This window comes from Sycon ciliatum, chromosome 1, assembly GCF_964019385.1.
Source record: "Sycon ciliatum chromosome 1, ocSycCili1.1, whole genome shotgun sequence".
NCBI lineage: Eukaryota > Metazoa > Porifera > Calcarea > Leucosolenida > Sycettidae > Sycon > Sycon ciliatum.
This window is the reverse complement of record NC_088643.1, coordinates 89697477-89723728: the sequence shown is the minus strand read 5'-3', so window position 1 is coordinate 89723728 and position 26252 is coordinate 89697477. Positions and strand designations below refer to the sequence as shown.

General features: G+C 45.3%; 1 protein-coding gene across 1 annotated transcript; it reads left to right on the top strand.

Annotated features, from left to right (window-relative positions):
* The first annotated feature begins 1725 nt into the window (after positions 1-1725).
* Positions 1726-26020, top strand: LOC135806322 (ATP-dependent DNA helicase Q5-like). Its single transcript, XM_065320492.1, has 23 exons — positions 1726-1956; positions 4298-4473; positions 4967-5229; positions 5579-5821; positions 6135-6204; positions 6531-6627; positions 7069-7180; positions 8523-8630; positions 9482-9542; positions 10196-10272; positions 10834-10882; positions 11207-11376; positions 11968-12100; positions 13169-13211; positions 13505-13563; positions 17243-17316; positions 17633-17735; positions 18211-18288; positions 18523-19026; positions 19592-19707; positions 20012-20471; positions 21413-21485; positions 25308-26020. Exons 1-23 carry the CDS (start codon positions 1863-1865, stop codon positions 25439-25441), a joined length of 3297 nt encoding a protein of 1098 aa, XP_065176564.1. The 5' UTR covers positions 1726-1862; the 3' UTR covers positions 25442-26020.
* The last annotated feature ends 232 nt before the right edge of the window (positions 26021-26252 follow it).

The window sequence follows — 26252 nt, the reverse complement described above, 5'->3', positions numbered from 1 at the left end:
CTTGACGTCCTTCCCTGCGCTGCATGCATAGACTGTGAGCCAAGTGCATGAATTCATGATATGATTTTCGTTCCCACTTTGGGTGTACCGCGATTTTGTTCTTTTAGCATGTGGAGAGACCTAATAGAAGATCATTTTTGATTGTTGTCAGTTTGGGAAGCTTGCAGGGAAGTCAAAATAAGCAATTATCTTAACATACCCCGTTTCCATAGCAACTACATAGCAACTGACATAGCAACATGCTATTTTGAAGGTGTTTCTTACTTTTTTCAGCAGGCAACGGCACTGGACGAAGAAATGTATATCAAGCGTCATTGCAGCTGGGTTAAAATAACTATACGTGGCCAAAAATTATAGAATTACGCATAAGTGCATTGTATAAAGTACGTGCACATTTTAAATATTACTCGAAGTGACGATGCACTGGTAGGTAAGTGCACATGAAATGGTGCCGACAACCACGAAATGCATTTCAGGAATGATAATGTACAGAACAAACAGGTGGCATTCAATATACAAAGCCCAGCAGCAGCGAATTCTCCAGACAACGGTTGGAAAAGACCATCAACAACAGCCAGGAGAATCTGGTTTAATCCGGTGCAATGCTCATTTCACCCTCTACATCTCTATAATATATACATGTACAGTATGGCAGAATAATGTTAAAGAAGTTGCTGGATACAGGATTTGTATATTTGCACTCATATAACTGATCAATGTAACGTTACTTCGTAAGTACTGCTGTATTGCTTCCTAACTTATAAGTGCAAAGGGTAGAGCAATGACCGTAACCAGTAACGTTAGAGGACCGCAGGGGTATACCGGTAGATACAGATCTGTAGTTTATTTGAACTATAATAATAATAATTATTTTGAAGCATTAGTTCCATTACCCATTGTATGTACAGAACACAAGCGGAAAGATACAATTAATCATAGTCTGAAGCACTTCAGTATAAAAGATCGAAACAGTTATTAGCTCTCCGGAGATAAGGTACATTGTACGTTCTACATGTATTTCTGCTCCAACAGATTACAAAAACCTTTAGTTTAGCTTGACTGATCAGCAGCAAGCATGCTAGCACACTGATATGATTGACATGATGATGTTCGTACTGCCACTGCGCTGCACTAGCACTGCACACAATACTATAGAAACCACGAAAAAACATCGTCATGATGCGGCTGGGTTTGCACCACCGTACATTTTTGCGAGGTCAGTGGTGCAACAGAAGTCCGCTCCAGCTCTTGTGACCTTGGTTCTTGTCGATGGCGGCTATTGATTTGGCCAAAGTAGTTTCTCCCTTCTATTTGGGCATGTTCGTGCCTGATTTGGAAGTGACAACAAGCTGAATTCGTATCTAGTCGAGTAGATGAAACGAACTGGGGAAAAAAATTGCGGTACGCTCAAGGTCGGAACGAAAAAAAATTCTAACAGGATTTTTGGTGCCTGGCTCACAGTCTAGCATGCCTGATCTGTTTTTTTGAAAGACACCCAAGACGTAGACGCGTGATTTATCGCGTGCATCAAGTACAGTAGTGTCATCAAGAGTTATCAAGAGTTTTTCATGTACTCTTGGAGTTATGAACTCTTGGTGCCATGGTGACAACGGAGGCGCTCTGACTTGTTGCGTTGACAACCTCTCGTGACAGCCGATCCACGTGACTTGTCAATACATCATGTTGAGAGCTACAAAGTACAATCATCCACTTGGACACGTCTTTTCATTGATTCAAAAATTGTTCTGTACCACACGATCTGTACTGCCATATCTTGGATCTACTTGATGTCACGTCCATTGGTGTTGGATCGTGGTTTTGCTTCTTCGTCCTGCAACTGACTTCTTTGACTTAGTCTACTGATGGCTGACGTTTTTCACGTGCTCAAAGATGTATTTGGCCATGCATCGTTCAAGTCCACATTACAACAAAGAGCGACGGAAGCAATTATTGGAGGTGAACGTTATTAATTGTTGTGCTTTAGTCTCCATACCACATTTACTAAGCCTACTAGCCTTACTAAGCCTAAACTTTACCTGGGTGACTCCATCATTTATGTTGGACGAAGGGCATTTTCTTCATGATCGAAGTGCGCGTGGAGTGTAGGAGCTCATTGGGAAATGATTGGAGTTATTGCTGGAATGCCGGAGCTGTTCTGGCCTAATTCAGCTTTGAATTTGATTGATTTATTGATTTTTACTTTTGGTTTGGTCGCGCGAGAAAAACACTGTACGTATAGCACGCATAATGCTCATATGAAAACTCAAATGAGGGTCATGCACCAGCCTGGCTTCACTACAAGCCTGATTTGAAAAGCCTAGACCTCTCGTCGGCTGCCACGAAAATTCTCTCGGCTTTGAATGTGACTCTGTGGTGCTTCTAAAATCTCACAATCATTGTATAGACCAACCCACTTACCACGAACAGCACACTCATTTGTGGATATTCTGCGAAGACAACCACGTAATAACTGAGTGCGGTGAAAATCAGTTACAATGAAGTGCTGATTGTCTGCACCCCTCGGGGCACAGGCTGTCTCCAGGAGGTTCAGATGAGGAGAATGTTCGGATACGGGAGCAGTGACACATCCACCCAAGACATGCGAATTCCCTCGTGTTTCCATCATTTCTCATTCTCTTCCGAAGTGTCGCAAGAACTAGACAAACTCCAGATCCTCAACATAACACTGTGTTGATACATTTTGACTCCAACCTGTTTCAATACATCGTTTGCACCTCTTGGTGCTTTGGGTGGGGAAAAATAGCAAAAACTCCTTTTCATCCCTTCTATTCAATGCAAACAGGCATTTCGGGCAATTGATTGTTCGGATAGTTGACGTTCGGATAATCGGCATTTTACTGTAGTACAAAGTTAGTAGTATATACAGAAGCCTTGCTTGGTAGTTTAACATGTTCGATTTTGACAGCATGTTACAAGGCAAGGACGCATAGTGCTCCTGACTACAACCACAACCCGGTTGGCAGAGTCCCGGGTTGCAGTCAGGAGCACTATGCGTCCTCGCCTTGTAACATGCTGTCAAAATCAAAAAGTTAGTAGTAGTAGTGCCGCTAGGGTTTATCGGGTGTTAGCGGCCGTCGTGAGTTCCCTTCGGGAACGGATACTTTTTTTTTTTTTTTACAAAGTTAGTTGGATGAAATGTCTATCTACCCAGTGCCTGAAGTTTCCGTGGCACTGATTTCTCATCCGTAGCAACGCATACAATAGCGTACTATTCCAATGAACTCGGGTTAAACGTGACAGCGTTGCCGCCATACCGTGCGGGCCACATGGTGTGTGCCACTGACTATGTATATATTCACAAATGGGTATGTGCCATTTTTATTTTTATTGTTTATTATGACGGATGACCTTTGGGTCATCCGTCATAATAGGCAATGGTACCTAAATCAAGGGGTGGCTCTGGACCATTTGGCATGTTGGATGCATATGCTCGTAGGAGCTGGACTATAGAATAGTACAGCGACGGCAACTAAAACCCGACCCCAGGAGCGGTGCGCTCGGACTGCACCAGCGCAGCACGCGCCCCACCAGCCTCAAAGCATGGGCAATGCACGCATCCAAATCTGAACTTCTGTACTGTTATGTACTCATACCGCACGTTGCGGTTACCTGGTTACACTAGAAACAATGGGGAGGTTCACAGTACAACGGTACACATGTACGCAGTGGTATACAGCTATGCACAAAACCAGAAAATGAATGCCAAAAAGGCAAAAAGGGATCTTCGCGCTTTGCTGTCATTCCAAGCGCATGTACGCTACAGTCTACTCGCTACTAGCTATAGTTGTAGCTCCACAGCACTCGTACATAAAATCCAGGGATTGGATTTTAGTTGCCACCACCGTGCTACAAAGCACAATTGTAACTGGTTTGTGTGTTTGCTGGTCACGTATCCAAGTGATGGCCATCAGCCTTTGGTCAGGGAGTAGTAAATATTTTTCTACTCCCTGATGGCCACCCTGAAGTGAATTTCTCGAGAGTAAAAAAGAGAAGGAAACTTTCGGCAGCCTAGAAGTTGAGGCTGGATAGTAACAAGATGATGTCCTCTACTCAGTCTCTGCATTGGACTGGAATACAGTTGTGCTGAGAACATGATTGAGAATGGATGCTTTCTGTGGTAAATAAAGCGAGCTTCACATTCAGGATGCACTTACAGGATGCATGTACATGTAGGTAACACATGGAATTGGGGTTATCCAATGAATGTCGGGTTTCTTATTGCCAAGGTAGACTGCTGTGACATTATGCAAGGGTGCTGTTATATCTTCCACTTCAGGCGACCGAGATGTATTCGTTTCCATGCCGACCGGCGCTGGAAAAAGTCTGTGCTATCAGCTGCCAGCTGTGTACGCCGGTATGCGATTGGGCACGGCTCGGCGCGGTGGTCTGACACAGGGTGGTGGCTGTGTAACTCTGGTGATCTCCCCGCTTATCGCATTGATGCAGGATCAGGTGAGTTTGCCCATGTGCTACCGTGATCTGGTGATAGCATTAGTAAATGCACCAGTGCATGTGGGAATCATATCGCCCATCATCAGTTGAGCTTGAATAGGCTGAAGAAGATTGTGCCTGAAGACCATCACTTATACCTACAATAGTACATGTAGTGTCTATGTTCGACATACTCACATGGACATCATACTGCTAGAAAGATACCGAATTCTTCAATTTGTTTGGTATCTTTCTAGCAAGTATAATGTCCTTGTATGCTGTGCTCAAATATACATGTAAGTGCTCTCTTGTGAAGCAGCTGATCTCATACATGATCTCATACATGATTTCCTGTTGCGAAACTATTGCCTTTCATGTAGCAGTGTGCGACTACTAGCAAAGCGACTCTTTTTGTAACTGCTACACATGTACAGCTACCATACACGGTATCTGTTTCTAATGCGGTGCATGTACATGTCATGACTCTCATTCTGATCTGGTGTATATCGGTCAGGTGCAACACTTGAAAGACTGCAACGTTGCTGCTGAGCTTCTCAACTCCAAGCAGAGCAATGATGAGAGGCAGCGTGTCTTGCGCGACCTTTGTGGTTCGAAGAAAGTGATGAAGGGCCAAGAGCAGACACTTGGAGACCTTGCCAGAGGGTTTGCTAAGAGTACTGGCGAGAAGCTGCCTAAGACGCGGCTATTGTACGTGACACCGGAACTGCTTGCCACTGATTCTTTTCAGTCTGTGCTCAAGGATATCTATGACCAACGGTAAGCCCTTTAAAAACAGTTTGTCCAAGTAACAGTTGTTACCAATGATGCATGAAGAATGGCTCTATAGTTGTCTGCTGATAACAGTTGTGACCAAGGCAACAGCATTGTTTCTTGTATATTGATTTACTTCAAAGTACATAATAGATGTGAGGCTCTGTTCTGTCCTTGAGATAGATAATATGGATTGATACATATACTTGTACTTGTAGTTGACTACTTGAAAGTAATTGTACTTGTCTCACCTACGTCGGACATCTTTGAAAAGTGCATGGAGTACGTCTCCGTCCTCACACAGGGTCATTGACCTGTGGCTTGATTTACTATCCGCTCTGTCTGCCCACTGCAGCTTGCTAGCGTACTTTGTTGTGGATGAAGCTCACTGTGTCTCCCAATGGGGTCATGATTTCCGCCCAGACTATGTCAAGCTTGGTAAGCTGCGGCAACGTTTCCCGGGCATTCCCTGGGTAGCGTTGACTGCCACAGCAACAGTTGCAGTCCAGGAAGACATCCTCAAGCAGCTTAGCCTGCGGCAGCCTGTTGCCATCTTCAAAGCACCGTGCTTCCGATCAAATCTCTATCTGGATGTGAAGTAAGCCTGGCATGATGTAATCTTGTGTGTCGTCACATGTACCATGCCACCTGTCATGCACGCACGTGAACATTGTCCATTTTTCATTCATACGTGTAGTTATAGGACTGAGTCCTGACACAACAGCTAGCTGCCTACAGCATTGGGTAGCTACAGTGTACTGTACTTGTATGTGCAAGCATGCTCTCATGTACTTGTGCAGTTATGTGACTGATATTGAGTCGCAGCACCATTCTTGGATACTACCCTTTGTTTGCTCTTGGATTGTCTCAAGGGGTCTTGCCTCCTCTCTTCTGCGTTCTTACGGATCCAGGTATAAGGATGCTCTTGGCGATCCGTATACTTCGTTGTGTACCTTTGTCAATTCTGCACTGGACGATAAGGTTTGTGCCAGCATTCTAGTTGCTACAATCTTGAAAGTAATCTGCAAATATTGCATTCAGCAGGGTGTAATTAATACCGTTGATTGCTCCCAACCGCTGAGCTCTCGCTTTTCCTGTCACGTGACTGTTATCCATGAGACTCCCATTTATGATTAACCCATATTCCAATGTTGAAAGCAACCAACTTTCTGATTATTACCTCCAAAAGTCGCCACCACTAGTTCATAAAGAATCGGTGTACATGGATTATGACTTATTGAGTCTCCAGGTATGTGTAAAATACTGAGCTTTGGAGTGCGTCGGGTATGTGTTGTGCATGTTTACAGGGTTCTGGCATTGTGTATTGTCGTACCCGAGATGCTTGTCAAGAGGTAGCAGCTCGCCTGTCGTCCAAGGAGATCTCAGCCAAGCCATACCATGCTGGTATGTTGGTCCACATTGAAATGCTGGCCTGTGTTCTCTGTATTGCAATGTGTACTTGAATGGAACTGGGGTTTTGATTATGGCTGGGTATTGAGAAGAAACAGGTCTGTTCTAAATATGCCCCATGTAGAAAGCCTTACTGCTACTATAGTAAAGTGTGTGTTTGATTCAGTGTGACCGGTTTCTGTGCGTGATGCCTCCACTTTAGACCGCTGTGTTATTTGCTCAGGATGCAGACAATTATCCCCGCATTCCTCTTGGATACATGCCTTGTTGACCAGTTATAAACAGGTGTGCGCTGGGAAACAGCCCGTTGAGCATGACTTTATACTGGGGGGATGTACTAAATTTCATTTGCTATGCTTCAGCAAAAATTGTAGATTCGTTGATATTGCGTGTATTCAAAGCTGCATTGTGATCTCCCAATTGGCATCATTTCAGGTCTGAAGGATACATTGCGCGCCAGTACACAAGAGGACTGGATGAATGGAAAGACTCGTGTCATTGTGGCAACGATCAGTTTTGGAATGGGTATCGACAAGTCCAATGTCAGGTAAGTGCAGGGAAACTAGGCTTCTGACATGTGTGGATGCCGGGGGGGGTCGTAGCATATACTTGTAGGGAGACAACACAAGATCTTTGTACCCGAAACGGTGTCCGTTTCAATTTTCAACCCCGGATTTGGAAGTTCTACGTGATCCGTGGTCCATGCAACTCTCGATTGCGGCCTTGACCTGATCACCCCAAGCACGGCCCAGACAGGTGACTGTAACAGGCAGCCCGAGGCGAACACCACATCATTTAGCGCTATAGTCAACCGTGTTGTCTTGCTGTATAGGCCTTATGCACGTTGTACAGATGCACGAAATCCCGTAGAATCCCGTAGACCCGGTTGGGTGTTGAATGTGCAGGACCCTATTGTGTTTATTGCTATTTCCACAGCGAAATGGGCCCTGAAGGCATTTCATAAGAACACTTTTTCGACAGTGATCTAGCGAGTCGTTAGTTCAATCCCAAAGTGAAGAAGCTGGAAAAGTGATTGTTCGTCGCGAATTATGAGGCTAAATGGGTCAAACACGCATGTATAGCTAGCACACAATGAACACCCAACCGGGTATTGAGGTCTAGCCAGGATTTTATGCCAGCCGGCCAACGTTCTAGTTAAAATGCATCGTTCTGGGGGCTGCGCCCCCAGACCCCCGCCATCAGTCACGTATCCACACAGACACACACACACACACCACTACAAATCTTTCATTGCAGCTTGCATCTCCTTTCGCTTCGTCCAATTATGGGCATTCATCAGGCAGTTGTGACAATGTGATTATAGGTAAATTAACAAAATATGAAAAAGGAAGCAAGCAGCTACATGAGCATTGGATCATGTGTTTGCCAAGGTCATGTCTGCATGCAGTGTACATTGGTCATCTGACAAGACCCAGCCTAGCCACAGCCGTGTACACCACCAGAAGCAGCGAACCATGACCCAACCTGTTACATTGATTTACTGACGTACTCAAGTGCATACTCAAGTGCATTTGAGCTTGAGTGAAGAGCTAGCACTGAGCCTGAGTAGCCAGTGCTATGTACTGTACTGTACATACCTATGCCTACGGATATGGGTTGTACCATCTCGACTCAAGTGCTAGTGCAGTGCACTACAGTCTACATGGGGGTGACTGCAGCCGGCCAAAATTACCCTTGGAGCTGTCTCAGCCAGGTTGCCCTCCCAGCCGGCATTCTGCCAGCTGAGCCAACTTTGGCTAGATCACTGGTACACACCTACGGCCCTAGTACAGAACTTCGTACATCTGTACAATGTGCATAAGGACTATTAGAAGGCAGTAGGGAGACAGTGTTTGTTTGTCACTTTGCCTTGCTTTGCACAACTTCAGATTTGTTGTACACTGGACTATTCCCAAGTCAATGGAGGCATACTACCAGGAGTTGGGTCGTGCTGGTCGCGACGGTCTGCCTGCCAAATGTCGTCTTTACTACAGCAAGTATGTGGCCTTTTCGTTCTCTCCTCATATTGTTTCTTACTGAAGTATGTACTGAAAGTTATCACCTTTAAATGTGTATGTTGCTGATAAGATAGCTGTGGCATCAGGATGTACACATTATAGCAGCTTTGTTTGACGATGTTATAGCGCTGGATTGTTTTACTCCACTCTATGTCATCTGTATCCCTGTGGACATACCGGCAGACCCCTTTAATCTGGCGCCATTCATTCAGCAGAGGGTGCTGGACAAATGAAAGTTCCACACATGAATACAGTCAGACCTCGCTTAACCGCACACATCCGTTTTCCACAAAAATATCCGGATAGGCGAGGGAACCGGATAATCGAACACACATCTTGTATGTATACATGACGTATGCTGTAAATCGGTAACCAACGATTTTCTTCTGGATAAAAGAGGACCGGATAAGCGAGGTCTGACTGTACTAGTAACGGCACATTGCGTAGAGGGGATTGAATGCTGTAGTCTCGTACAATACAGCTCTACTTGCTTCTTGGCAGCATGCGAACCATTGATCTTCTGCCAAGTCTACAGTGCCTGTGTGACTACGCAGCTTGCAGTTGACTCGCGTGCACTGTAGTCCGTACTGTACATGTATACATTACGCATGCATGGATGACGGATACATGAGCTCAGTGTGCACACTTTTTGACAGTTTATTTTGGAAATTTTCTGCTAGGGTCAGATTGCAAATGCTGGATTAAAATGTGGTTAATATCACTGGCAATGAATGCTATCATATTATCCATTTCTTGGGAAGTCTTGCTGGATATCGAGGAGTTTGTGTGTGTGTGTGTATGTGTGTGTGTGTGCATGTGTTGAACTGTAGGGCTGACAAGGAGACTGTTGCATTCTTCTTGCAAAAGGAGGCATCAAGGCCAAAGGCAAAGGTAGGCATGTGAGTTTGCTGTTGGTACTGACTTTCTGGATGTACCGGTAGGTAGAAAGCCCTGACTATGCCAACTGAGCTGACTGACAAGTGGAAAATTAATTCACTGTGTGTATGACCAGCACGTCTGAATCTGACTCACTGAGGACGTTCCATTTGTAGCAGTAACCAATGTCACTGTGGGGTAATGGGCATTCACGCACACATGTGTTGTACAGTGGACCTAGTTCTCAGTGGGTTAACCTGGCATACAGGAAAATGGCACTTACCTGGTCACCAACTATTTGAGCACTTTGGATTTCCAACGAACAAGAGGGGTGATCCACTATTGAATCTGACAGTATGACAGCGCCAAAGCCATCGCAAAGGATACAGAGGTTATACTAAACATTGACCAGAAACTTTAAATCTGTAGTAGGCATATGACAACAAGCAATCAGCTGAATAGGAACACTGGTATATAATTTTTGTAATCTCTGTGTACTCCAGTCAGTGCAATAATAAAAATGCATGAAACGGTATTACCGGTAGTTATCCTACATATTCTCTTGTTTAGCATGGCCCCATTTCCGAAGCGGTTTGATGAGTCACATTTGATTGTGCAGTAGTAGTACTCTTCTTGTGTGTGATATTTACATGTTTTACACTGTTTAGAAAGAAGCAGCACGTCCTCATGTCAGAGCTCAGCAGTCCAGTTTTGAAGAGCTTGTCAAATACTGCCTTGGAACAAGGTTGGTGGATCGTGGACATGTGTATTTCCCTGTGTGCGTGTGTGTATGTGTGTGTGTTATCTGCGTCAGTGGGTGGGTACATGCACATGAGCAATGTGTAACTGTTTAGAGTATAACCTGTGACTGCACCATGCATCTATCTCTTAAACTCTCACCAGCTAATCCTATTATATAGGATTTTGTTTCTGGCTACACTATTTTAATGCACAACCAATACAAATTGGCGAAATGAGTTTCGTGTGGAGTTTTCCATACAGTCCTGTAGGAATTTCGAGCAGGTCAGCCAATTTTCTGGGGGGTAACTTCCCTCGTGGCACTGTTTAATTTTAAAAAGCACTGGATGTGCTAACCTGTCACGACACTCCTTTTCAGTCACAGACATCTGTTCATGGTCTCCTTGTACTTCTTCGGTATACTGCACCTCTAAATACTTCTTCCACTGTCAATTACATAACCATCTGCAGCCATCACAACATTGAATAATGCTAAACACTCGAACCCTATATTTGCTGCTGCTGTCTTGCCAACCATTGCATGATAATGTGCTTGTGCTCTGTGTAGCTGCCGTCATGAAAGTATAGCCAAGCATTTTGGAGATCCTTTGCCTCAGGTATGCTCCGGTGGGAATTGGGATTTGTGGTATCTGTTTTTCTTTGTACTCGACTTTACCAGCATCTGCAGTGCAAGTTAGAGAGATCTCAATGTCAGCCCCTGTCTATCATGTACTAGTAGGTACATATAGTTGATAACTGCATGTGCTCCATGGTTTACAATTAAAATACCCTATAAATGATTTTTACTGTGCTAGTGTGCTTGTAATTATGCAATATCACTGAGATTCTGCACTTTCTGAGCATGTACTTGATTGTGTATGGAGGTGTAGGAGCTGGGCCATGATCAAGTTTGTGTTGCATGCTGTCTTTTTCGCCTGTAGTGCAAGGACCTGTGTGACTGTTGCCGTGAGCCGAATGCAGTGCGTAAGATGCTGTCAACCGGACACCTGTCCAAGAGTGCGAACAGTCGCTACAGTACTGTGGCTGGTGGTGTGGAAAGACATGCTCCTGACTCGGAGATGTATGGCGGTGGCAGATGGGGACATCGCAAGTAAGCATGCCGCAGATTCACTCCAATTGTCAGTAAATAGAGCTTGTCTTCCATGGTAGCTTGGTGGTCATGTGCCCTGAAAAGGAGAGAGAGTTTACCGTGCTGGCTGTTGAAATTTGCCCCAGACTAAAATTCTACGCACCGAGTGGCAAAACTCCAGATGGGTTGACCTTGTATGCTTTTCCCGGGTTGATGTAGTTGAAAATACCCCACGACACTAGGCCCGAGTCAAGGAGTGAATTTCACTGGCCATCTCTGTACCATTGTACATGTACTGGGTGTGTAGAAGATACCTGCTTGCTGTGGATGCTCTGTGTGTTCATTTCACAGTGCTAAGTACTGTATGGGTAAATGTTCATTGTTCCATTACGTGGTCATCTTACCCAGCGTAGTCTCAAGAAGATGCTAGCAATTGGGGTGGGTGTATGTGTAACAGTCTTGGACTAGGTAGCTCAGGTAGGTTTGCGATGCAACCATTTGCTGCACCCAACTATGTAGTAGTTTCATATAGAAAGTCAGATCGCAGTTGCAGTCCTGAAAAACCTTTCTTGGTTGCTTCATCAGCAGATGTTTTCTTTTTCTTCCTCACAGAGCCAATGGTGCGGATGCATTAGGGGAGTCTGGCTCGGACGACGAAGGTGGAAGCTATGACGGTGATGGTGAAAGAGCGTATGGAAAATCTCTAACTGAGGGGTTGGCTGATGAGCTACGGAAAAGAAGACATGTAAGTGAAGTTAGTAGTTAGTACACAGTGATATGGGCATTGCTTTGACATGTTGCTTTCAACTGAATTAAGTCCGTCTGCGCATGAATACTGCCACGTACATGTACATGCGACGATGTTAGATTCTCACTTGCAAATGTATGCCTGTCAGGTAACTAGCGTCTCTGCAAGGAAGTAAAAGATAAAGGAATACTAACATGGGAGAGAGAGAGAGAGAGAGAGAGAGAGAGAGAGAGAGAGAGAGAGAGAGAGAGAGAGAGAGAGAGAGAGAGAGAGAGAGAGAGAGAGAGAGAGAGAGAGAGAGAGAGAGAGAGAGAGAGAGAGAGAGGGGAAGTCAAACTCAGATACTGAGCCAATATTAAGTTTAGTATGAAGAGGGGACACATGGATACGGGTGTTTGAGTTAGGTGTCAGGTTGTTGAATGTTTTTATTCTCTGTCAGTTTGGTGCCCAGTTGCCGAACTTTTCTGACGGTATAATATCTAGTTACAGCGGTGTACAGTTGCACATAACCTGTGTCCATGTGCCCCCACTTCAGTCTACATTCTAGTTGAAGTTCAACCATTTCTTTGACTATCTCTGTCTAATGATTAGGGGTGTTCCATGTTTTTCATGTTCGGGTACCCTAATGCCAGCATAGTTTCCTACGGTTCGGGTATCAGTTCCATGCACTCTTTTCTCCAGACCGACTAAATGCGTTCGTGAAAATTATTTTTTAGAAAACATTTTTACGAGCACGAACTAGACATCGGAGAGTCCATGTGTGAAGAAGATGATAACCAGGAGAACCCTTTGGAAGGACGGTGATCGTTAGGTAAAGAGATTTAAATCTTGAGTAGACTTGACGTGTACATGTATTTGTAGGAGAACGGGATTTTTTGAGTTTCGGTTCGAAATTTGACGGAACGGGTACCCGATTATTTTCAGCTGGCGGTTCCAAAACCGGTTCCTTACCCGAACCGTTTCACCCCTACTAATGATGGTATATTTCAGTGCTCATTTCCGTGCAATGGTATTGCATGTCGTTTGACATTGTGTTAATTTGTGTTTCTGCTTCTTTGCTGGCAGGTAGGAGACATAGCACCGGCATCTCTGGGTACCAACAATCCAGGTAGACTATGTGACTGTGTGACTATGCTTCGTCATGTGCTGCTGCATGTACTCATGGAATGTTTACTGCCAACACTAGGCTACTTATGCCTGGTCCACACTAGACCGATTTCTTCGGCCGATGCCGACTCCGACAAAATCGGCCGACTGGGTCGGACCTAACGATACACAAACACACACACACACACACATGCACACACATTGTCTTATGGTCAGGAAGGATGATTCAGAAGGAATTTGATGCAGGGCGTCGTTTTAACCTTACCTTGTTCTTGGTGTTACTTTGTGCAATAGGACTGCAATGCAGACTAGTGAATCCCACGTCCAAACGCATTCCTAGTCTTCATTTCAAGGTAACAGGAGATTGTTGATATTGTGTTGTGAATGTTTGCATTGTTTCGAGAGGCTCTTTTATGAAAAAGGAATTTTATGCAAAGAATTCCATGCCGAGCACGGTAATATTTACCCAACCTATTCACAATGAATGTAAGAACTTTGCTAGCAGATCGACATGCGCAGACAGCCACTGAAGTAGTCGTGCTTGTTGCTACTCATGCTTAGAAGTGGCTTTCTGCAGTAGCTAACTCTCTCAGCGCAGGCATCAGGTGGTCATACCCAAGCCCACTGCTGGCAATCTTGGTGGCAGTTACCAAGGTGATCGATGCGATCACACAAGTAATTACAGCGCTCAAGAGCGGAGGAGGGTGACATGGGGTGACGCCGAATGGTGCAGGCTGAAGTAGCATCCGCAGCTAGCATGACTCTGCGTAAAGCATCCACGTCGGCCGCAGCATCCTGGGCATTGAAGTCTTCCTTCACGAAATGCTGGAAGAGTGCAGATACAGCGTAGCTGGGCAGGTCTGGTACATGCTGTTTCAGCAATGGGAGACTGTCCACAACGCCTAGACAGTGCTTCTGTAGCTTGTCAGGTTGGCCGCCGGCCTCCACAGCCAATGTCCTACTATCCAGCGCCTTTGCGTTGTGGAAGATAAGGCAGAACGGTGCGTGTGGAGACGTCCAGAAGTTCTCCCTAGCTGCTGTGCTGCTGGTGATCTCCATGGCCTTGCCGTTTATGTTAGGAACAGAACATCCTTGCCACTCAGCCGGCCACAAGTTAGCCCTGTGACATCAGGCGCCTGCATGCTAATGGGCTTGCTTGGCAGGATGTAGCAAGAGGATGTTTGCGGTTTCTCTGAGAGGCTGCTAGCACTGAACTGAGTCAGGAACACTCCGGGGCACAACAACCCGCCGTGGCGAAGACTAAAGGGGTAAATGTACCACGGTCGACGTTGTGTATGCACTCGGCGTATTCGCTCTTCTTGCGCTGTTCATGTTGCTGGAGAAGATCATTTATGGGCTTGTTCTTGTACGAAGCTGCATCCGGGTGGAAGACCCGGACGTCAAAGAACGCATTCTGAGCCCTGGTCCAGAATCCGCGTACGCGGACATCAGCAAGGGCATTGTTTGCTGTGTTTATTGTGGCCGCTAGAGATAAATGTACTTTGCCTGTGATGGGAGCAAGCACAGGCTCAACCACCACATCTGAGCACACCTCTATCCGGAGGTCCGCCACTATATCCCTCACCTCGTTGTGGCGAATCGTGGGGAAACCTCCAGCTGAGCAAACCGTTGCACATTGTTTTGCATTGTTTGTCTTAATGGTAATGAAAGATTTGTGTAAAATAGAATAGAAGAAAACACAAGGAAACGAGTTATGAAGCAACTATCCACGACTGTAACAAGATAATAAGCAGTCAGAAAGTGTGATAACAGGGCACAAAACTGACAGGCTTCTGAGACATTCAACGACCTGAGACCTAGCTCTAACACATCTCCAGTGCGCACACCAACAGCCTTCCAACTTGCTTTTTGTCTTGTTACAGTCGTGGATAGTTGCTTCATATCTCATTTCCTTGTGTTGTAACTTTTCTTCTTCCATTTCACATTTTATTACTGGCTCATTATCCGAGTTGAAAGATGTATCGTGAAAACTTTAATGAGACCATAAGCGAACCTTGTAAGGCCACCCAGTTGTTTCGGGTCACCCGACCGACCATCATTTTCCACCCGGCCGCATTTTTGTTTTTGTTTTTAGTGTTCATGTACATGTACTATTGCATACATGACTGTGTATGTGTACACACACACACACACACACACACACACACACACACACACACACACACACACACACACACACACACACACACACACACACACACACACACACACAATCATAATCATGGCTTATCATCTTAATAACCCTGCGCACGAAATCAGCGAGGAGCAAGGAATGCTTCCCAAAGGATGTCAGGCGTAGGCTTCAAACATTCTCATATCTCAATTTCGCTTCCGCAGAGCATCGTTCAGAGCAGCCATGGACGAAATATAATATGTTCTAACAATGCCAGCGGTATGTGCCTCTGTGTTGGATGGGACAAAACCTTCTGCCGTCGGTAGGGACTTTCGCGTTGAAAACTCCCAGACCGTAGCTGAAGTAATTGTAGAGCAAATCATTCCTTATCCGCGGATCGCGATCGATTTTCAGCAGTCCAGACATCGACTTCAGAAGCCGCCAATGATAGGACCATGATCACTAGGTGAAGACCTTAGCAGAGATGGCAGGCAATACTATTGCACTGTCCCTTGTCACCATTTCCATCTTCACTCTCCCATGAATTCTTTGGTTATTCTACGTATCACAAAATCACTGTTGCCTGCTGATTGCTTGTGCAAGAAATTTGGTGTGACATATCGGCATAGGCGAATGTGCTTTGACATGCATGCATCATGTTAATGAAAAAGACTTGAGTAGTTTTGAAAACTAATGTACTGTGCTGGGGCCTGGACTTACCGGCTCAATACCATTGTGATCTATAGCGGGTTACTGTAAATATACAAATTTTCGGCAGCTATTTAATTTCGGCTATATTCGGCACCGACCCCAAACGCCTAAATTAAAACGCCGATGAAGTTTTTCACAGCATCTGTCGCACTATACCATGTCCTCTACCCCACGAAAAAATAAATCGCCGCCGAAATGTCAAAAATCGTGAAGTGCCGAAATTTTGTATATTTACAGTAAGTTGACTACCCCTTTTATTCGTTTTTTTGTCACAAAAGGTTGATATTTAACCGGAAAAATACGGTGGGCATACTAGTAGTTGAGAGCTGTGTATCTGATCAAAAGTAAGGGAATCAATGCGTAACAGTTTGTCTTCTTTACATGTCTGAAAACTCTAAGAGACTGTTCTGGGTAATTCTATTCAGTGTACAGTAGATATTGGTTATAACGTGCCCTTCTGATTTTTCACATTTTATCACTATATCCGGTATATCACTACAGGCGATTTTCAACTGCGCGCGTCACACATACACATTATACACGTGTGGGTACTCGATCGTGCTAATGTAGTGTACTGATACGTGATGGATGCTACTGCACCTTCTCCAGTATAGAGTGAAGAACTTCTTGGCCCAAAGGCATCATCCAGGAAGCACCAGACCAGAATACCCTATGACAACACACATGTGGCTCCAAGTCGAGACATCAATGCCTCACACTTGTGTGTTGCTATCACTATAGACGATAATTTTTCTGCGCAAAGAGGTGTTTTGAATGGTCATTCTGTATCCTTATAGCCGATTTATCGCTATATACGATATATTGGTTATAATGATAATTTGACTGGCTTTTTCTGGTTTTGCTTTTGATATTTTCAATTTGTATCAATATAGCCGGTTTATCACTATGTCCGATGACTTTATAACCGATATCCACTGTACTGGTTTACTTGCTTTAAAGCTGGCATGCAGTTGTTGACTGACATTGCTTGCTTCTCTCCCTCTCTCTCTCTCCTCTCTCTTTCTCTTTCTCTCTCTCTCTCTCTCTCTCTCTCTCTCTCTCTCTCTCTCTCTCTCTCTCTCTCTCTCTCTCTCTCTCTCTCTCTCTCTCTCTCTCTCTCTCTCTCTCTCTTTATCTCTCCCTCCCCCCCCCCCCCCCCCCCCGATTTCCTTGTTTTTCTACATCAGGTCCGGGAGCATTGCTTGAATCGTATTGAGACAGCTCTGGTGACAAATGCTGCAACAGTTGGTCATCCATCGGGGTACGTTAATCATTCTCTTAGAACTTTGAAAGATGTGATATCCACGATTACATGGTGAAACTGGAATACACTGTATAGCGGAATCATTGCCACTACATTTCCGGGGATGCGGAAACACAAAGGTTTGAATTTGTTCCGTGTGTGTGTGTGTGCGCATTCCTGCATGCTTGGGTGATGCGTAGGTGGGGTGAGTGTTTGACTGTTTGTATGTATAGTGTGTGAATGATCTCCTGCATTCACGAATTAATTCATGCATGTGTGCGTGTGTGCGTGCGTGTGTTTGTACATGTGCTGTGTGTGGATGTGTGAATGATAGATTGACTGAGGAGGCTATCTTCAACGTGGCTGTTTCAGAGGAATACTCTGTCTTCATGGACAGCCGCATCGCCTCAGTTTATCGTCAGAAAGCAGTGAAAAAGGTAAACTGCTAGATTACTGATTTTACATAGCAAAGAAAATGCACGAGACTCGTACTCAAGTACACGGAGACACGACCATGCTGTAGATCTTCTATCCCCAACAAGCAGTTTGGAATAAGGAATCCGGGTGGACACATCTGAACCAGTTCTGTTATTTCACAACGTTTCAGGCTTTCAGCACTTGGTCATCATCAGGTAATAGGAACAATGAATACAGTGGAAGCCACACAGGAGCAGTATATGTACGCAGAGTGTAGCACCAAAAAGATGCGAGTTCTGTCACCTCTATGCAAGGGGGGGGGGGGGAGAGAGAAGGTGCACCTGTGCACATCACGGAGAAGAACCAGCAGAAGGTAGCGCGCCATTGTGCTTTGCGAAGTGAGGGTGCATGCCGAATAATAGCAGTTTGGATTCACTGAAACTAGGTTGTCAGAATCAATGTGTCTTGCTTTCATTGTATGTATTCATGCTTCAGGCGTCGACGATCAATGATCTTACTAGCCGGGATGAACTGTACGAGGGATTACTCAAGGACAATGTTCAGGATGACGTGGTGAGTGTTGTTTCCTTTCTGCTAGATGCAGAAAACAATCCGTTCAACTCAGATACACCTTTGCAGCTTTTTGTGAGCTTTTGCGCAGATCGAATTCTCCTGTGGCAAGCTGATGCCTATCAGGGTGTCCCGTCAGATGTCTGAGTGGAATGAGAAATCACATTACACATTTTCCCTAATTTTAATGTGTACGCCTCTGTGCCACTCATTTCTTTTGTGCTGCATGCATTCCAGTTAACCGACTCAGAATGCGCTGCCTTTCCTGCGGACACATACAGTGGTGAACCACCCAGCGACGATGAAGTTCGACACCAGCCCTGCTTCCAGACTGCATTGCAACTATCCAAGTCGCGCGACTCACTTACTAACTCGAGTCGGGTGCAGCACTCCGTGGGCCATAGGGCCAGTCAAACGCGTGCCCAACCCTCCTCTAAATCTGCCGGTATGACTGGCGGCTTTGTCCCAGCGCGGCATCTTGTTGCAGATAATGTCATTCAAGCCAGCAGTCGCAAATCAAAACTGCAACAGCAAACGTTACCATGGTCAACAACCGGAACAAACAACTTCGATGACAATGAGTTGTCATCTGCTGCATGTATTGGAGCAAAGACGCAGCTAGAGGATGTTACTGATGTCCTAGCACGTTCACCGATAGCGTCTATGTTGCCAGACTCTATACGAATTGGTCAAATTGGTGGAGGAGCGCAGCAAGAACAGTCCGGAACACCAACAACAGTGGTAAGGCATGTGTTGTACTTCACTTGCTGTACTCACTTGATAAGAAGCCCGGTATGTTAATTTGTTAATGTCCACATTGAGTGTGTGTGTGTGTGTGTGTGTGTGTGTGTGTGTGTGTGTGTGTGTGTGTGTGTGTGTGTGTGTGTGTGTAGGGACGGGGGGGGGGGGGGGGGGGGGGGGGGCTGACACAGGCTTCTATGTATGAGGGCTTTTATTATTTCAAGATCCAAGTATTCCGATCACTTTTCAAGTTTGTTGTGTATGTAGAGATTTCGCCCATGACGGGTCTTTTCGATCGGTCTTCGCAAAAGGGCTTCTCGAGTTAGTAGTTAGTACGGTGTGCACTTGACTGTCTCACAGACTTGAAACTTTGAACAGTAGTACTGATATTATTATTCAAGTACAGTTTGTGCTCTGAAGTGATATTATCACTTCAGAGCACTAATAGTAAGTTGCCTCTGATACTGAACCAAACAACAACTTCTTCAAAGTACAACATTCCAGGGACGACTCCTCTAAGTTTGTTCTGGGTGGCAAACTTGGAAGCATTCCTGTTGTGTGCCAGGTCTTATCAAGCAGTCCAGTGTCAAGCCCGCTACACCAAGCATTCTCTCCTGTGGCCACTTGTACATCAACAGCTGATATTGCGGAGCCTCCAGCGTTCACATGTTTCTTTGAGAAGTAAGTGATGCCTTGTGCATGTGCTAGTTTTCAATGTGTCAGAGTGTCACTTCAGCCTGGGAATAGAGATTGTGTGCTTTTGTACGTCCAATCTGCAAAGCCTGCTGGTGTAGAACTTGTCAATGGCATTCTTTTTAATACCCATCTCTTACCTTCATATTGGCTTCTTTTTCCGAATATTCTGGAATTGTTCTGACTGGAATTTGATGGTGTGTCGGTCTCTTCTGTAGTACTGGACATTCCCTTTGCCGGACTGTGCCAGACTTTTCTTCTCCTGTGCTGTGCTGTGTGCATGTTGTTTAAGGAGGAATGAATGCGCTCCAAGCAACCATTCGAAGAGCAATGGATTTCGATCACCTTCCCCAACGCTGTCCGTTCACAATGACCATCTTGTTGAACCGGTCGAGGAGAGCGATGCTCCGTACGCGGTATCTACACCAGTTGATTATGTAAACCACTCTTATCAAGTGTCGTCGTCGCCACCGCCGCTTGCCAAGCCAGTGAAACGTCCATCGTGCGAAGATCGGGTTGAAGATGACATTGTTAGCAACACATCTAGCAAGCCTTCCTCTAGTTCCGGTAAACCAACTAAACGCACAGCTGGGCACAGTCAAAGTCGGACAGCCGGCCTGGCCAAGAAGGTGAAACCCAGTTCTGAATCAATAGCTGCGGCAGCGGCAGCTGAAAAGCGTAAGAGTGAACTCGTCGGTAAACTGGTGAAGCTGCTCAATCCGTACTTCAAAGACAATTGCTTTGAATCCAAGGTAAGCACAGGGCAGGGCTTAGACTGTAGAGTACCATCCTCGTGTACATTTGTCTCCGTAGCCCCGATCTATGTAAACAAAAAGAAAATGTAACTGCACTCACACTTTTTTTCTGCAATTCACACTCATCCATCTTACCACTGCATTTCCCCATACGTGATGGTACACATCATTATCTTAATGCACTGGTAAGTAACATTTTTCGCACTTCCCTGACAAACGCTTGTGAATATTTGTCATGTATTTGTAATTGCTAGTTTTGCACATTGTAACCTTCAACTCAAGTGCATATATCCTGCAAACTGTTGGTGATCCATTTTCTTTCAGTTACGAGATTCCATTGATAAAACATAACGGTGACAAGAGAACGTTCTGGAACCAAGCCATTGCTACTTTGTTAGTGACATGAGTGCAGGTATCATTTTATTTATTGCAATAACACTTTTGTAGGGTATTATCAAGAGTACATAACCAAGAGTGTACAACTCCTATCTTGAGCTGCGATGGGTTCACCCACGGCGGAATTTTTTTATTGCGCCATTCTTTGGAAGAAGTATGATGAAGTGGGTATGCTTTCCCGCGCTTGCTTTGTAGATACGGTGAGAGTTCGTCAGGTTCAAGACACATTGATCTATCGTCCGTTGTTCTGCTTCGACTATCGTAGCTGTAATGTACAAATTATTTGTACTTTGATCTCTGGCTACGCGTGATGGCATCAGTGAGCCAAACCGCCGCCAAAGACTGATGTCATAAAACCATTCCGCCGTGGGCTGAGGGATCGTCAAGTTGCACACTCTTGGTTATGTACTCTTGGTATTATAGACTGCTAGTATACGGTAGCAGACAGTCAGACTCAGTATGGTGTAAAAAGTGAGAGTTCTCAGATTTCCCCTTTCCACACCTCTTTACTAGTGACTCGTGTGCTATGCTGCTTCCTGCAGGATCTCTTTAAAATGTTTGCAAAGCATCTGACGACACTTTTGCTGGATGACTACACGAAACAACAAACCAGTGGTAAGGGGTCAGAAGAATCTATATAATACAAATGGTTAGAGTATTGCTCGTGACAAGCAAGGTCCTGGGTTCGAGTCCTGGTGGGGTTGGCATTTGTTTCTTCTTTTCAGGCAGTTCACTTCCCCGACTGATCCTTTGAAATATTACACCTTTTTGTTCCACCGGATTTTTGTGTATTGTATACATGTATGCATGGATAGTGGCGGACCTTCTACAGGGAATGATTCATTCGTGCATGCTGACAGTGATAGGTTGTACTTCGAACTAATAATAAATAATAATAAAACGAAGCGTGTGCTCCTCGTTGGAGCAACCAACTTAATAATAAAACAGGTCGCGTAATGAAGCAGCATAACGATAGATGTGCAAAGTCATGATGCCTGGTCCGCTTCTGTCCTGGGTTCACTACCCCGTGCGTTGCAGCCGCGAGCAAAATCAGCTCAGGCTGAGAGTTCCCTCCATGATTGCTTGTCCAAAGCGCGTATTCTGAGCCCACTCAGATCAGTCAAGGTCTTCAGTGGCATGTCTCTGGCAGCTGTGCTTGCCTTGACTGCCGTGGCCAGGTTCGATTTCGGGCGTCCACGCACACCGGTGACATCTCGACGGAAGTAGTTGTCCATTGCCTGCTGTGGTGGGGCATCTGAGGGCATCCTCAGAACATGACCCAACATCCGGAAACGGCGGACAGCAACGGTGTGCGAGCTACATCGAACTACAGTTGTGGCAAGTGAAATCCGACACTTGGCATAAGGGACTGCACCATGCAGTCTGCAGCCCCTGCAGCCCTGCATACGTACAGTACATGTGTTACATACACCTTTATCACATATCAGGTGATGGTTTCCATGGATTGAACCAATCAGAGGCCTTCGTAGGCGGGTGATATAGGCCGATATCACCCCGCCTAGCCCATATCACCCCTGCTGCTCTATATCACCCCTGCTGCGTACACCGTACGCATATACTCGAAAGCGTACTATAAATGCACTCCATATTTAGCACTTGATTGTTCCTGCTAGGCCCTACGCTACAGGCCCTACTGCCGCGCCTACCCCCCGCCCCTTTGGCCTTGCTGGCGAAAGCGGTGGGGGGGGGGGGGGGGGGTCTACCAGGTAGGCTCAGTAGAGCCTGAAACATAGGGCTAGAAGGAGCAATCAAAATGCTAAATATGGAATGCAATATAGTACACTTTAGAGGAATTGGAATTTATACTAAAAGTTAGTAAACAAGAATTCCGAGAATAGTACGCCTAAGTTGCAGGAAATACAACATGACCAAGGAAAACACTTACCAAGAATGGAGTCATTGATTCCGTTCCTAGAACAATGAGCCAAGGACCCTCATGGTTTGTGCACACGTACACAGAAAGCACAAATACTTGACAATACTTCTGGGTCTGGTCACTTTCGGTATTCTTACCAGTAAGATGGCTAGCTTTGACTTGGGTGCAAGTGATATTGACTTGGAAGATGCAGAAGTTTTGGATGCCGCTTCCAACTACTTCAACTTTTTATCTACAGATGAAATAGCCAACATGTCAGGATTCTCTTTATCATCTACAGCAACTGCGACGTTAGCAACTGGTGAGGTGGTGGAAAAGACCACTACTGAAAAGCGCGTTTCGTCAGAACAGCACAGCAGTGAAGAAAGAGTTAAGCGATTTGTGCAAGTGTCTGAGTCAGATCTGGATAGGATACGTGAAAGTCGTGTTCCCGCAAACACCAAACGAGCTACTAAGAACTGGATGCGTGTTTTTGACACTTGGTGTGTGGAGAACAAGAAAACGTGCGACTTGAAAACAATACAAGCGACTGATCTAGCATCTATCCTGAAGCATGCCTATGTTGAAATCCGTCAAGTCAACAAACAGCCGTATTCTAAGAACAGCTTACTGCAGTTTCGGAGTGCCATTCACCGTGAACTGCAAGAGCTGAAGCGCACCATCAATCTCTATACTGATAGTGAGTTTATCGAGGCTAACCAAGTACTTGATGGCTACCTAAAGCAGTTAAAGAAAGACGGCCTGGTAGCACCAACGCAGCACAAGCCTCCCATCTCCGATAGCGACAAAGAAAAGATCTACAAGCACCTCGGTGACTGGAAGACAAATGCGGATCACCTCACCTACCTTGTCTGGTTCGTCATCACTTACCACTTCTGTCTGCGTGGTTCGGAGATTCAGGCGTATCTAACATCCGACGACCTGGATGTGAAGACCAACGACAAAGGCAAAAGATACATCACATTAGCCACAGCATTCGCCCAGAAGAACCAGCAAGGCGGCATTAAAGGAAAGGACACGGTGTCTGATGGGATGATAGTGTCCGACTGGCAGGTGGAAGCCGTCCTACTCCTCACTTCAAAGTTGTCTGTGAAGTCCAAGCGACTCTTTCAGATACCACGCAAACAATACCAGCCAGAGGATGCAGAATGGTACACAGGCCAAGTGTTTGGTAAAAACAAAATCGATGGCATGATGAAGAAGATGAGCGAAACAGCGCGACTAAGCCAGATCTACACCAACCACAGTGTGCGCGCCACCGCCATTACGACCTTGGCTAAGCAAAATGTGAGTGCCACTACAATCATGCGTACTTCCGGCCATCGGAATGCCCAAAGCCTAGACTCGTACTTGCAGCCAAGCGAGCATGACAAGATGAAAACTGCTCACCTGTTGGACGTAGACGCCATTGATGAAGCACTGCAGTGTGCGACTCCGGAGGAACTGCAGGCCTTGGAAGAGCCTCAGGCACCTCCCCCGTCAGCTTCTGTCACTACCAGTTCATCCACGGTGACGTCGGAGAATAGCGCAAAATTCATATTCTCTGGCAACTTCAGTGGTGCCGTTCACATACATGTGAACGATGTGAAGGAACTGCGCTGAAGTTGGCTCGTTTCTGCAATGCAGTGTTCCATTTACAATTTACAATACTCCATTTCAATCAACTCTTCTATTTCCACTCCTCTATACTTTTCCTTCCTACCCTTTGCTAAGTTCAAACTAAACTCTACTGTGGCAATGTAGTTGTGTAGCAGGAAGAGCATTAAGTACGGTGCACATGGTGTGTAGGGTCATATGGGATAAGACACATGGTGTGTAGGGTCATATGTGATAAGAAGACACATGGTGTGTACATGGTGTAGGGTCATATGTGATAAGTAGAATATCACCCTCGTAGCTCGGGTGATACCGTACCCTCATATCAATCCCTTCTGCTTCGCAGTCAGGATTGATATTCGCCGGTATCACCCTCGTACTCATGAGATATTCTTTACTTATCTGTCTGATGACAAAACTCGTACTCATCACAGTCAAGGTTCAAAAGGTGCTGGCAAAAATGAATGGGGATTGGATGGGGCTGTGTTTACATACCCCTTCTGTGTGCCATATTTGTGAACTGTGTGTATCTACGCTGTGACCTTTCGATCTGTTTGGGATGCATACGGCTCTATAGTACAAATTAGGTGCAGTGCATTACATCATTGATGTCCATTTGTGGCGCTGTCCCCGATGGCAAGTGTCGGATTTCACTTGCCACAACTGTACATCAGGTTAATATTTAGTATTATTTACAAAGGATTGGGAAAACTTCAAATTCTTGATGCTTGTGCTGAGACAGGAAGTGGTGAATTGCCATAGCTTGGTGAGAGAAAGAAGAGAGTGACTAGTGTGATCATGTTGAAACTTGAAACTTTTTGAGCTGTTGCAGCAGAACCCTTAAAAAAATGGTTGAAGTAGTCTTGCGGGGAGCTGTTGTTAAATTGGCCTAAAGTTGAATTGCGCTGTTTGCCCTATTCTCTCTGTGTTTTCTGCTCTTTCAGCTACACGTGTCGGTTTGAAAGTCGTCAAAGTCTTCTTCCAGTCAGAAGGTAGATTCGTACGAGAAGAGCAGCTAAGCATCGTTACCAATCTTGTAGAAAAGGAAAAGGCGAGGAGTGTGCCTGCAAAGTGCTGAGCTCCTCCTCCCCCCCCCCCCCTCTTCCTGTCCCTCTCCACTCTTGTCAGAGATGTTTGTGTTTAAATTACATCATGTAGTCCCCCGGGTGCTCAGTGTTTTGTAGCCCACGACCTAACCGTGGCAGTGCCATCAAGCTGAGTCCATCACAATCCACCCGAAGTATTTCCGGCGTAACATCTCACTACTCCGCATTGTGGCAAGTTAGTTACATGTACGCAATCACTCACTGCTACGCTACTGCTGTGCAATGCCGTTTTGCATTCCTCCCGATCTGCATCATTTTCAGTGCAAAAGTCTAGCCCCCAGCCTTTTTTCTTCCTATTTTGACATTTTCAATATGTTCAACTACAGCTGAAACACCAGTATTGCCCGGGTATTTTAACGAACATTTTTTTTAAATGTGCATTCTCACGATATCAAAAGTCAAATCTTGAAGTCGTTACGTGCAAACACCGTCGGCGATGTACCGCCACAGTAACCGGTTGAATTGTTGCCAAACACAAGAACACTACAAGTAAGGAATATGTTGTCAATTTCGACAGCATGTAACTGTTATACCGGTAAGCTCCCAGCTTAGTTTACTCTTGAATGTTGCTATGATTATTCTCTTCATGTCTTGTACAAGTTGTAGTTCAGGGAGTTGTAGTTTCACCAAGAGCAAGACTCAGCAAGAGCTACAGGTACATGACTGTACACTGATTGTAGCTGTACCGGTACTCGTTCTGCGTATTTTCCACACCACTAGGCTGGTAGGCACTACTGAGTACTGTATGTCAAACCAACAACAACAACTGAACAAGTCAAGTGA